Genomic DNA, 13,838 nt, shown 5'->3' with positions numbered 1-13,838 from the left:
CTCTTTTTGTGTGACCATGTGGATGGGTAATAAATCATAGCTTTGCCAGCACTGCCTTCCTCATGTAAATTAATTTTAAAGATCCCATCGGGTGTTTTGCTAACATCTGCAGATTCCTCCCTGCTGTTAAAAGTACTTAACAGTCTTAAAGTCTTAAAAAATGCATCTTACAAAACTATTAAACCATGAGTTTCCAGATGTGTGTTATCAATTACTCTTAGCATCCAGTTGATTTTTTTTGAAATGTTAAATGCATCCCTTAATACTGTGACTAAAACATTGAGTGCTATATGAAAAGGCTCTTAGAGGTAATGTTCTCTCACAGTTTATCTACATACCTGAAACTGTATCTTGCATATTTGTTAATTTTTCAAAAATAGAGTGCAGTGCTTTGTGTGTACACCTTTTTAACTGAAGGGCCATTGAGAAGAAGAGACAGGAAGCCATGTTGCAGTACTGTCTGACAAAACCCTGTATCGGGCCTGGGGGTGTAGAGGGGAAATAACCAGAATAAAGAGGTGAGAGGGAGAGGTGATGCAGGGGCTCTGGGAAAGTAGTGGAACCAGAGGAGAGATGAGATAGGGAAAATTGGGCGTAGGGTGCCACATGGTGGAGGGTGCAAGATGATGGGGAATTTAGACAGAGGTTAGGGGGCAATGGGTGAAAAGTTGAAACGGATAAGGTTAAAATATGGGCAGATGACGTCAGGTGGGAAGAGGGGAGGAAAAAAATAAAGATAGTGGCTGGAAAATGACGTGGAAGCAGATAAGGGAGGGTTGATGGGCAGATGGAACCAGCTCAGGGTGAGGGTACACCTGATAGGTGAAGGGAGAAGAACCCTATGTGGAAGGTGAGTGGGTGATGGGCAGATAGAAGCAGGCTAGAGGGGGAGGAATGGCAGGGGCAAACAAAGGGAGAGAGATCCTTTGTGGACTGACAGGGGTGGGAAAAGAGCAAAATGGGTGAGGGTTCTGAAGATAGAGTTGTAGAGCACAGAAACAACGCCATCAACCCATGCTGGTCAAGATGCCTATCTCACCCACCTCAGCTAATCCGATTCATCAGTGTTTCACCAGGTGCAGCGCTGACATAATATTCCTATTCCCTGATGTTACCAGGGAACCAAAACGTCACCTGTCCATGTTCTCCAGAGATGCTGTGATCATATTGAATCATATTGAATGGCGGTGCAGGTTCAAAGGGCCGAATGGCCTACTCCTGCACCTATTTTCTATGTTTCTATGCTGCCTGACCCACTGAGTTACTCAAACGCTTTGTGTACATTTTTTGTAAACCAGCAGCTGCAGTCCCTTGCATCTCTACATGTTTTATATTGTTGGAATTCAAATGATCTGGAAATTTACTTTATCCCTGATGAGCAATTAATAATAGACTAGTTTAGTTTAGTTTAGTGATACAGTGCGGAAACAGGCTCTTTGGCCCAGCGAGTCCACACCGACCAGTGATCATCACACTTTAACACTATCCTACACACATTATGGACAATTTACATTTTTACCAAGCCAATTAACCAACAAACCTGTCCGTCTTTGGAGTGTGGGAGACAACCCACGTGGTCTCGGGGAGAACGTACAAACTCCATACAGACAGCAGCCATAGTCGGGATCGAACCCAGTGTCTCTCCCTCGGTGAGCGCTGTAAGGCAGCAACTCTACCACTGCACCACCGTGCCACCTTGGAGGATACAATGGGTTCTAAATAGCCTTGTGTCCTTTAGTTTAGATACAGCACAGAAACAGGCTCTTCAGCCCACCGAGTCATTTAAGAAAATCATTTGGAGCAGCAAAGAAATTAAATGAACGCTATTAATTAAAAATAAGTCAATGTACAAGATCTGGCTTTCCTTTAAAGTCAGTTAGGTTATCAAACTGTACTTGGTGGCGCAGTGGCACAGTTGGTAGGGCTGCTGCCTCACAGTGCCAGAGACCCAGGTTTGATCTTAACCTCAGGTGCTGTCTGTGTGGAGTTTGCACATCCCCCCTGTGACCGCGCGGGTTTCCTTTGGTGTATCGGTTTCTTCCCATATTCCAAAGACATGTAGGTTTGAAGGCAAATTGGCCTCTGTAAATTGCCCCTAGTCTGGAAGAGTGGATGAGAAACCGGGATAATATAGAACTGGTGTTTACAGATGATCGATGGTTAGTGTGGACTTGGTGGACAAAAGGGCATGTTTCCCCGCAGTATCTTTAAACTAAACTAAAGTAATTAAGCTACTGCCAGCGAAGATGCAAGCATTTATTGTGTATAGTGAAAGAAATACTGGACATATTCATGATTCACCACTTACTAACGTGGGAGACACACAGAGCAGGGAAACATTTCTAAGTGGGCGATTTTGAAAATATCCCCGTGACTAACTCAGCTGATTTTCATTTTGTTTAAAATAACTGGAGGGAGAGAGGGAGAAGAAATATAATCGTACTGAGCTCAACAGCAGCCACTGGGCTTGTGGAAAGTCAGCACAGAAAATATTGTGAGGACCAGCATTCTTTTAAAGTTTGCAGGCCCCTCTGTCGTGTGCAAGTCAACAAGGGGAATTTGACTCAAGGCTGTTACACTCTGGCATTCACATTTCAACAGTGCTGTAGGGGAGGAATCCTCATGGTTCACCAGTTTATAGAACCCAGATGTACACTTTGGCATTCACAATACCACTGCTGGAAGCAGTCACAGTTCGGTTAATATTAAAGTCAATCCAAACTAACTGAGTTGCAAGACAAGAGGCTGCCTGCAAATCTCACCTTTGCAGCATAAATGAGAATCAAACCAACAAGTCAGCAGTGCAGCACTGAACACACATTCAATGCTCTTTGACCTGAATTCTACATAACGCAGGCAAAAGAAAGACAATTCATCTTGAACAACAGAACCCCCTTCATCCTGTTCTCACAGTGTATTTCAACAAGACACCAAGACACTCTTGACTGAAATATTTTGAACAGGTAGATCCACAGAGTAATGAACCTAGATTTGGAATAAATTACAAGAGGAAAAATAAGCACATGAGCAGACACTGCTGCAATGAAAGGAAATGCACAGTAATGGAAGTATGTCTCACTCAACATTTAGCAAAAAAAGAAAATAGGCAGCTAGAAATTCAAGAAAACTCAAATCTACAAACTTTAAACGGATGAGTTTTTGGCGGTCTCACTTGCATGAGAATCTGTTGAAGGAAGAATATCATGGAGCTAACCATTTATTTCCAAGTATTCAGCATCCTACACTTATGGTTTATATTTAAATCTTCAAGAAACAACAGAAATATTTGCAAAGAACAAATCATCAAACTTCCAACAAAATGATGCTAGAATGCGTCATTTGCTATAAATGCAAACATTTTCAGTTGTAATTGTATTATTGCTGACCCTAAAGCATTCGATTTCAATATTAATGTCATCAATATCGTCACAAATATGATAGAGAGAAGCTCCAATAATAGAATCAGAGTGCTTAGCTCCAAATCTAATCATGTACATTATATGTTATGGTAGATAAATATTCTCTCACACATTACAAGAAAGATTGTTCATAATAATAGCTTCCGTTTTAAGCTTTATACTAAATATCTGGTTATTACTGCAGAACATCTGAATATTGCGTGACGATAACTGAAAAAAATGATTGCTTTGTGGTGCTTATATTGCAGCTCAAATTGCACATTTGAGTCCACATTCTTACTTGACCAATGCTTCTTTCCACTATTTTTTAGTTGCTAAAATAACAACTCTTAAATGTTTCAAGGTCCCTTTTACAACGCCTTGAGCATGATTTATCATAATATCATCTACTTTTTATTTTGTAGCACATTTTTCCAAACCACTTTCTTTCAACTCCACCCTTTCTCAGTGGCAAGAAAAATATGAGCCTCAGCTTTAGCCACAGCCAACCTTGTTGCCAGCTTTAGTCAGATGATATATGTGGTGTGTAGTGAAATGGGAGATCGTACGTTTCAATTCCATTACCAACAAGATGGAACATTCCACCTTAAAACTTGTACTTTCTGTATTAAAGCCTGGTGCAACATTGTGAAGGGCAGCATGTGATCAGCTGCATGGGAATTCCAAAGTTAAAGCATTGGAGCTCGAAGGTCATTTATATACCTTTTACATACACCAGATTGAGCATGTAACCGAGCATGGTTGGAAGGCTTAGACAACTGTTTACAGAAATCACGGTGGGGAGCTTTTCAAATCAGTTAATCATTTCTGCTCCCACCTCACCCCACCCTACCTCAACAATTCATGCAAACATAGAATTCAGAAACAGGAGTAGCTCAGCCATTCTCTGCCATTCAGTAAGATCACAGATGATCTGATTGTTAGTTCAACTTCAGATGTCCATTCTCCTCCGGTAATCTTGTTCAGCAAGTATCCATCTACCCTTGGCTTCAAAATATTCTAAGATTCTGTATCCACTGCTCTTTGAGGAAGAGCGTTCTGAAGACTCGCCACCCTGGGAGAAAATGTTTTTCTCATCTTTGTCTTAAATGGGTGACCTTCTATTTTTTAAAGAGTAACCAATTTAGTTCCACATTCTCCTCCAAGAAACATGCTCACCACAACCAGCTTGTCAGGTCCACCCAGGATCTTGTACGTTCTCTCATTATTTTAAACTCCAGTGGACCCAGGTCCAGTCTGCCCAAAATCTCTGTCAAAATCAACCCACTCATTAAGACACAAGGAACTGCAGATGCTGGAATCTTGAATAAAACACAAAGTAACTCAACAGGTCAAGCAGCAGCTCTGGAGGGAATGAATAGGCAACATTTCAGGTGGGACCCTTCCGATTTCCAGTCTGAAGAAGGGTCCCAATCCAAAACCTCACCGTTCAATTCTCCCCATTGATGCTGCCTGACCAACGGAGTTACTCCAGCATTTTGTGTTTTGCTCATTCCAAATATTAGTCCAGCAAATCTCTGAGCTCCTTCCAATGTATTATCATTCTTTAAATAAAGAAACCAATTCTGTATACTGTACTTCAGATGTGGTCTCACCAATATGTTACACAACTGAAGTTTAACCTCCCTACTTTTGTATTAAATAAACACGTTAAAAAATGGTTCAAATTAAAATTGAAAGGTTAAAATTCTGCTAAAACAGCCCACGTCCCCACCCTCTGTTTCGGTTTGCGATGTATACTAATGCAGAACATTTGCTGTTTGTAACCACAGTAAAAATATCTATGCACCCCTTATCCAGTTACCATAACACTGAACTCCTGAATGAAATGCAAAACCAGTTTCAATGGTAGTCGTTGCTCAAAATAGTTCTCTAATTCACGAGGAGCAGGTGGTCGTCTCCACTGAACTATGTCTGGTCTTAACTATAACATTAAAATAAATCATGACCTTTCCTTACACATAGTTCGGAATGCTGTCCCTGGGATCCATCCAATGGGCTCCAGCTGTCCTGGGAAGGAACGGCAAAGATTTGCCCAGTGGATGGGAGTTCCCAACAGCCACAACATTGTCCCTTGGGAACAAGTATGAAGACTCCCCAAAGTGTTCAGTGATGCATTACAAGATAACACAGCTTCTTCTCTTGAGGCAACCCATTATATATCAAGTGTATACAACCCTCTGTGGTATTGTCATATCAACCTCGAGTCCAAAACAATTTAAAGTGCATTTTATGATCAAGCTTGCTCAAAGACATTTTGCATTAATATTTATCACCAATTGGGGATGTACATGTGGCTGAAATAATAAAATCGCCGACAGCAACACAGGCCCTCAAGTGCCTTCAGTGAACACCCTGCCCACAGTTACTGGACTGGCCAGAATGTGAGCACTGCCAGAACAGACGAGTCGCTCCTGGGTAACTCTATCCAAGGTCATCACTGGATTTCCTGCACAGATAATTTTCCAAAAAATATATTTGCTATCAATCCAGCCCCCCCCCCCCCCCCCCCCATATCATCCAAACGTGAAACTTGCTGGGTCAGAAACCAATCACTGGGTAGCCCTGACCCTCGACCAAAGATGTTCAGGTGCCCATGGTTTAAGGTCATGTCATGAGTGATAGGAGCAGAAGTAGGCCATTCGGCCCATCAATGATCCATCTCTCCCTCCTAACCCCATTCTCCTGCCTTCTCCCCATAACCCCATGACACCCGTACTAATCAAGCATCTATCCATCTCTGCCTTAAAGATATCCATTGCCATTGCCTCCACACCCTTCTGTGGCAAAGAATTCCAGATTCACCACCCTCGGACTAAAGAAATTCCTCCTCATCTCCTTCTTAAAAGAATGTCCTTTAATTCTGAGGCTATGAGTATGACCTAGACTCTCCCACTGGTTGAAGAGTCCTCTCCACATCCACTTTATCCAAGCCCTTCACTATTCTGCACGTTTCAATGAGGTCCACACCTCATTCATCTCCAAACTATCGAGTTTACTTTGGCTGTTGAATCTCTGGCTTTTCTCAATCCCCAGTCAAACTGGTTCCCTCCAGTTGCAAGATCCCCTGTAAACGTGTCAACCGGCAATAATGCGGAGCATCCAGCGTTATTCCGGGAATCGGTCGGGGGCAGGTGGCTTCTATGTTTAACCTCAACTTAAAACGATGGGAGGAGCAAAGACAGCAACAAATGGATCACGATGTCTGTAATCAGCGACCGGAGGTCCCAGCGCGCCACTAGATGCAACCACAGTGTAACCAGCGACCCTTGCCCGCTTCACCCCCCACTCCCTGTTTCACTCTTTGCACAAAGCAAAGAGGGAGAGTGAAGTTTTTTTTTAATTTCTTGCCAACCATCGCGCCACGTTGCGCGCACTCTTGCAATCCAAGCCCGTGTGTTGTCGGATCCCATTGCAGTCGGTGCTATTTAAAGCAGCAACAATTCCTCTCGCTGTAACGGGAGCCCGTGTCCCGGGAGCGGGCTCCGTGTCTCGTGTAAACTTCAACCCACCCCAGCGGCTCGTTGCCGGCCCTCTGTCAGTACAAAGTCCACCCAAAAGTTGCCTTTCGACCAGGAGGAACTCCCTAGGCACACGCCAGCGCCTTGTGTAAAGTTTAGGTGGGTGAGGCGAGTTGTTGACACCATCCACAAAGTCGCAGGCACATTTTGAAGCGCAGACCCAACTCTCTGTCACTCTCGCATTTTTCATCCCAGCCACTTACCCGTCCGAGTTCTTATAATCTCGTTAAACTCGTCTCCGACCGCTGCTGCCGCCGCCGCCTCGTCCCTGGGACCTTCTGCCATCGGGTGTCTGTCTGTGTCCTTGGGGCTGGAGAGGTCCCGGCCGCCGCTTCCCGAGGTTAGTTGGTGGCCGGCGCCGCTGCGCTCAGGCTGCAGGCTCCAGCGCGCCTCTCACTACAGCCCGGCGAAGGTTTAGGATAGACAGACAGACAGAGAGAGGGAGAGAGAGAGATTCCCCGGACACCCACTCACACACAGCAGAGCTGTCACAACCCGCGGCCGATCCCGTTCAACAGGTGCACATCCCACATCCCATCCCCACCCCTCCGGTTCCCAAATAGATCCACTCCATAAAAGAGCCAGCGGCCCGATCCAAGCGCAGGGCGAGTGGAGGAAACCCGATACCACAGAAGCCTGGCGCGGCTGCACCGGGGGGACATCTACATCTCACACCGGCCCGCTTTTACAAGAGACTGACCCAGTTGCATTCACCCGACACCGCTCAACGTTGCCCTGGTATCTCTCACCTAAATAATCACAGTAAGTTTCTGGTTGCTTCAAGTCGGACAGATGTGGCGCAAATTATACAAATAACCGACGAGGAACGTCTAACGTGCAGTAAAATAATTTCTACTTGAGCGTCACTTTTTGTTTTTTTTTTAATCAAACAAAAATATCAAACTACTCCCCGCATTTCCTTCAGTTTCTCGTCTTGGGAATTGTTGACTTTAAACTTCATGATTTTGTTCATGTCCTTCCTTCATACCCTACAGTCCCACAACTTTCCACAGAACTCTTTCTCTGCCTTCTTCCAGAAGAGCGACACAAAATGCTGGAGTAACTCGGCGGGACAGGCAGCATCTTTGGAGAGAAGGAATGGGTGGCGTTTCGGGTCGAGACCCTTCTTCACCCATTCCATTTCTCCAGAGATGCTGCCTGTCCCGCTGAGTTACTCCAACATTTTGTGTCTATCTTGAATTTAAACCAGTATCTGCAGTTCCTTCCTACTCACATCATAGTTACCTCCTTCGTTTCATTATGGGGACTGTATAGCCCATCTTGAGTACAGCCCTCACTACATCCCGGGCACAGCCCTCACATCATGGGCTCAACTGCTACCATCGGGCAGGAAGTACAGACGTCTGAAGTCCCAAACTACCAGGTTTGGAACAGCTGCTTCCCTACAACCATCGGGTTCTTGATCAGACCTGCACAACCCTCATCCGACCTCGGCAGCAGAACACTGTGGACCAACTTTTCCACCAACACGTACTTGTCTTTTCGCACATTGTTTCCTCTTTGTCATTGCCCTGTATACATTATGTTGTGTAAGTTGTGTGAATACACGTGCCTGTGATGCTGCTGTAAGAATATTTTCATTGCAGCTATACCTCACCAGTATTTGTGCATCTGACAATAAACGAGAATTGACCAGACGAGGCAAGCAGCTGCGGGGATGACAATAAATCAGCTGAATAACTACCGCAGCTGACACATTATATCATGGATGGGGATCTTTTTCTATCCTTGTTTTTCAAATCGACTTTTGGTCTTGCCCATATGTCTTCGCAAAGTGTTGAAAATTCCATTCGGACTCTGGAAACTACACACTCATGCGTTGCATTGCGTTGCGCTCGCACTAGGAGGCATGTGGTCTGGCCCATTTGCCAATTTCTAACATCTGGAAATACAGTGTATGTTCACAGGACGTGATTGTTCACTGAGGTTGAATCAGACAATGTGAACATCAGTTCTTAATCAAGAATGATCTTAGGAATGTTCAGCCTGGGATCAGTATGAGTGGAGGGGGAAGTAAGGGGTTGAGCTGCGAGTTGCCACGTGATCTGATGCTGAGGGTCACCTTAAACAGCTGCATAGTTGAAGTTTTGTTTTAATCTTTCTAGCCCTGAGGGCATTACTGCCAAGTGTCAGGACACATATGCCATCAAAGAAAGTAGAAGTGAGGAACTATCTTGAACTGTCTTAACATATGTGGAGTGTTTGTCGGCACTGGGCCTGTACTTGCTGTAGTTTAGAAGAATGACAATAAACAATAAGTGCAGGAGTAGGCCACTCGGCCTTTCGAGCCAGCACCGCCATTCAATGTGATCAAGGCTGATCATCCCCAATCAGTACCCCGTTCCTGCCTTCTCCCCATATCCCATGACTCCGCTATCTTTAAGAGCCCTATCTAGCTCTCTCTTGAAAGTTTCCAGAGAACCAGCCTCCACCACCCTCGGTGAGTCAGAGAATTCCACACTCACAACTTTCTGTTAGAAAAAGTGTCTTCCTCGTCTCTGTTCTAAATGGCTTACCCCTGATTCTTAAACTGTGGCCCCTGGTTCTGGACTCTCCCAACATGGGGAACATGTTTTCTGCCTCTAGCGTGGCCAAACCCTTAATAATCTTACATGTTTCAATAAGAACCCTTCTAAACAAGCCCAGCCACTCCATTCTCTCAGCCTATGACAGTCCCACCATCCCAGGAATTAACCTTGTAAACATATGCTGCACTCCCTCAAAAGCAAGAATGTCCTTCCTCAAATTAGGGGACCAAAACAGCACACAATACTCCAGGTGTGGTCTCACTAGGGCCCTGTACAACTGCAGAAGGACCTCTTTGCTCCTGTACTCAACTCATCTTGTTATAAAGGTGAACATGCCATTCACTTTCTTCACTGCCTGCTGTACCTGCATGCTTACTTTCATTGACTGACGAACAAGGACCCCCAGATCTCGTTGTACTTCCCCTTTTCCCAATTTGACACATGTTAGATAATAATCTGCCTTCCTGTTTTTGCTACCAAAGTGGATAACCTCACATTTATCCACATTAAACTGCATCTGCCATGCATCTGCCCACTCACCCAACCTGTCCAAGTCACCCTGCATTCTTATAGCATCCTCCTTACAGTTCACATTGCCAACCAGCTTTGTGTTATCTACAAATTTGCTAATGTTACTTTGAATCCCTTCATCTAAATCATTGATATATATTGTAAATAGCTGCGGTCCCAGCACCAAGCCTTGTGGTATCCCACTAGTCACTGCCTGCCATTCCAAAAGGGACCCGTTAATCCCTACTCTTTGTTTCATGTCTGCCAACCAATTTTCTATCCATCTCAGCACTCTACCCCCAATACCATGTGCCCTAATTTTGCACACTTATCTCCTATGTGGAACCTTATCAAATGCTTTCTGAAAGTCCAGGTACACTAAATCCACTGGCTCTCCCTTGTCCATTTTCCTAGTTACATCCTCAAAAAATTCCAGAAATTAGTCAAGCATGATTTCCCCTTTGTAAATCCATGCTGACTCGAACCCATCCTGTTACTGCTATTAAAAATGTGCCGCTATTTCATCTTTTATAATTGACTCCAGCATCTCCCCACCACCGATGTCAGGCTAACTGGTCTATATTTCCCTGTTTTCTCTCTCCCGCCTTTCTTAAAAAGTGGGATTACATTAGGGGGACCTCATTGAAACGTACATAATAGTGAAAGGCTTAGATAAAGGGGATGTGGAGAGGATGTTTCCACCAGTGGGAGAGTCTAGGACTAGGGGTCATAGCCTCAGAATGAAAGAACATTCCTTTAGGAAGGAGATGAGGAGGAATTTCTTTAGTCAGAGGGTGGTGAATCCCCTACCCCCACAACACCCCCTCCACCAATTAATTTCCAGCAGTACAAGCAAAAGAGACTGCAAATACTGGAAACTGAAACAAAAAACACACTGCTAGAGGAACTCAGCTGGTCAAGCAGCGTCTGGGGGGCCAAAGGGACGATCGATGTTTCAGTCATGACCCTGCATCAAGACTCCATTTATTTCCAACAGCAGATGGGCTACATATTGATGCTGCATTTTCGACCTATTTCTCTATAATACCGGGATACAAAGTTATTTTACATAGATTAGTACCAGTACCAAACAGAGGGCTGCTACAAATTAATGGCATGTTTGTTTTTTCACCAATGTTGTGAACAGCAGTTCAAACAGTAACTACGGGGAAAGAAAGGAATTAACATTTCAGGTTAATAATCCATCATCAGCACTTTTAAGTCATGCCAGCAGTTAATGATGTATGTATATATAGAGAGAGAGGGTCTGAAAGCTACTGGAAGCAGTTCAGTTGGACGGGTTACATGGGAAATACAGGAGAAAGGGTCCTCTGTATGGAGTGAAGATAACCGACCAGAGAAATGTACACAAGAGAGGAAGATGGTGCAAGATCTCAAAGTAATGTTGGGATCAATTAATTGTCATAGGGATGAAGGAATCTGCAGATGACCGATTGCTCAGTATCAGAGAGGGAAAGATCAGAAAAGAGAGTCATAAAAGAGAGGGGTTGGACAGGCTAGATGCAGGAAGATTATTCCCGATGTTGGGGAAGTCCAGAACGAGGGGTCACAGCTTAAGGCTGAGAGGGAAGTCTTTTAGGACCGAGATGAGAAAATCATTTTTTACATAGAGAGTGGTGAATCTGTGGAATTCTCTGCAACAGAAGGTAGTTGAGGCCAGTTCATTGGCTATATTTAAGAGGGAGTTAGACGTGGCCCTTGTGGCTAAAGGGATCAGGGGGTATGGAGAGAAGGCAGGTACAGGATACTGAGTGTATGATCAGACATGATCATATTGAAAAGCGGTGCAGGCTCGAAGGGCCGAATGGCCTACTCCTGCACCTATTTTCTATGTTTCTATAATGTGAAAAGGAGCGAGACTTGGTGGGAAAGAAGCTTGGGATCAGAGTAAAGCGAAGGGGGAAAAAAGGATCGGGAGAATATGAGAAACCAAGAGTTGCTGTGGTTTGCAATATATGGTATCTGAACAGGTCTTTAATTGAAGCACCAAATATTGTAAGATATTGTGGTGTGGCAGACGTACAATGTTGAGATCAAGTCAAAGTTTTGAGGAGAGAGATCAAAAGCAATGATGTGCCGACATTAAGTGTATTAAGTGTGATTCACAGGATGCGACAAGTAAAAGGATACACTGATTATCTGGAATCTTTAATCTCTTGAATCTTGGATGGAGTTAAAAATGTGAAGGGTAGCAATCCAGCAGCCTGTATTAATGATCTTGTGACAGGAGTTCAATCTTCACAACAGCTGGGGAATTTAGTTAATGAAATAAATGTGGAAAAGTGACCATGAAATATAAAAAGCCATCTGCTTCGCTAACGTTATTTGGGCAAGAAGATCTGCTGTCCTAACTTGTCACCGACCTACAGCAATGTCAATGTTTTGTTTAATCTGCCACTGACTTGAACAAGGATAAAACACGACAGAAGATCCAGGTGACCAGAACATTCCGGGGCAGTCACCTCTGCAAAATCCCCTTCCGGAAACTTGGCATATTTCCAGACGTTAAGAGGGCCATGTCAAATAATAGTGACACAGTCACAAAGGCATATTTACAGAATCATACCAGAAAATGTTGGAGACATCTCAGCATTAACACCTGAAACATTAACTCTTTCAAGATGCTGACTCACCTGCCGAGTAACTCCAGCATTTTCTGTTTTTACCTCAGAATTCCAGCATCTGCAGGGTTGTTTTGAATTTCCCCCATCAGACCATCAGATACATATATTGACTAAGTTGCCAGAAAGATTCATTGTGATCTCTGGGTTTAAGATATCCCACCAGAAGTGCAGCTGATCAGAGATGATTAAACAATGGAGAAATGTCAGTGGGAGTGGCCTGGGAAGTCCTCAGCATTCATTTCAGATCCCATGAAGTCAAATAACATCAAGATGAGGGAACAAGATAAAAAAAAACACAGATGATCTGCACTCGTCCATGTTAAATGCCAGGTTGGAGAAGAAGCATTGGGTGGATAGGTCAAGGAATGTCGACAAATGAGGGCTTGTTCATGAACAAGCGTGGCTCGATAGCATCAATGCTGACCAAGTGGGAAAGTTATGGACAACTTTTCTACCAAAGTGAGTATGGGGCATATAGTGAGAGAGGACAAAGGAAACACAAAGGAAAATCTTGGCCAGTTTCTTACCATTTACCTATCACAGATGTATCAGGCCATAACAATGACCATTGCACATGCACAGTGGTGGCGAAAGGTAAATTTCATCTCCATACAGTAGATACTCTGCATCATTTTTTTTAAATTCAATTTCCACTGTTCTAAATGAGATCCGCTTTAAACTGCACCTCATAACTGGCTTTGTATCATCAGCAGCACTTGCTTCATTCTACATTATTCTAATCTATCTCAAGGTGGACCTTTGATAGTTTGATAGTTATGGCCATTTCAACTTGTCATAACACTTTGGCAAACTTGGCACGAGTTTGAGCAATGCCCTGGTTTGAAGGCTCTTGCTCCTGTTTGCAAATTATCCGTTCTCCATGCACCTCCAAATGCGTCCACTTTCACGTCACCTGGTTTGTAACGATTCCCAATCAGACGATTTGAGACCCTGCCCCTGTCCATTACCTTCACATACCCTCTTTTAGAGATGGCAGTCATCCACTCCTTTCATTTTACTTCATATTTTATTCACTATTGAAAATGAAATACATTGATAATCCCTGACATCATCCCAGATGTACTGTACTGCTGGAGATTTGTTCCAGGGCCAGATGAGATTTCTAATCAACAATTTCAGGAAAACCATAATCTCAATGTCTGCAGAGGAAACTGGAAAAGTTCCCAGATATTC

The 13,838-nt window shown here is 43.9% G+C and overlaps 1 protein-coding gene across 11 annotated transcripts in view; it reads right to left on the bottom strand.

Annotated features, from left to right (window-relative positions):
• dmd (dystrophin) overlaps positions 1-7,402 on the bottom strand; it is a 1,582,845-nt gene extending 1,575,443 nt beyond the window's left edge. For 6 of the 11 annotated variants that reach the window (XM_055644519.1, XM_055644520.1, XM_055644524.1 and 3 more), the window contains exon 1: positions 7,144-7,396. In XM_055644519.1, the coding sequence (XP_055500494.1) occupies positions 7,144-7,225 (82 nt within the window). In that variant the 5' untranslated portion in view covers positions 7,226-7,396. Of the gene's footprint in view, positions 1-7,143 lie in introns of all 11 variants that reach the window. The other 5 variants (XM_055644513.1, XM_055644515.1, XM_055644517.1 and 2 more) reach the window with 2 other exon arrangements.
• Between the last annotated feature and the right edge of the window lie 6,436 nt (positions 7,403-13,838).

The sequence above is a fragment of the Leucoraja erinacea genome, chromosome 13 (genome assembly GCF_028641065.1).
Source record: "Leucoraja erinacea ecotype New England chromosome 13, Leri_hhj_1, whole genome shotgun sequence".
NCBI classification, from domain to species: domain Eukaryota; kingdom Metazoa; phylum Chordata; class Chondrichthyes; order Rajiformes; family Rajidae; genus Leucoraja; species Leucoraja erinaceus.
This window is presented reverse-complemented; position numbering and strand designations above follow the sequence as displayed.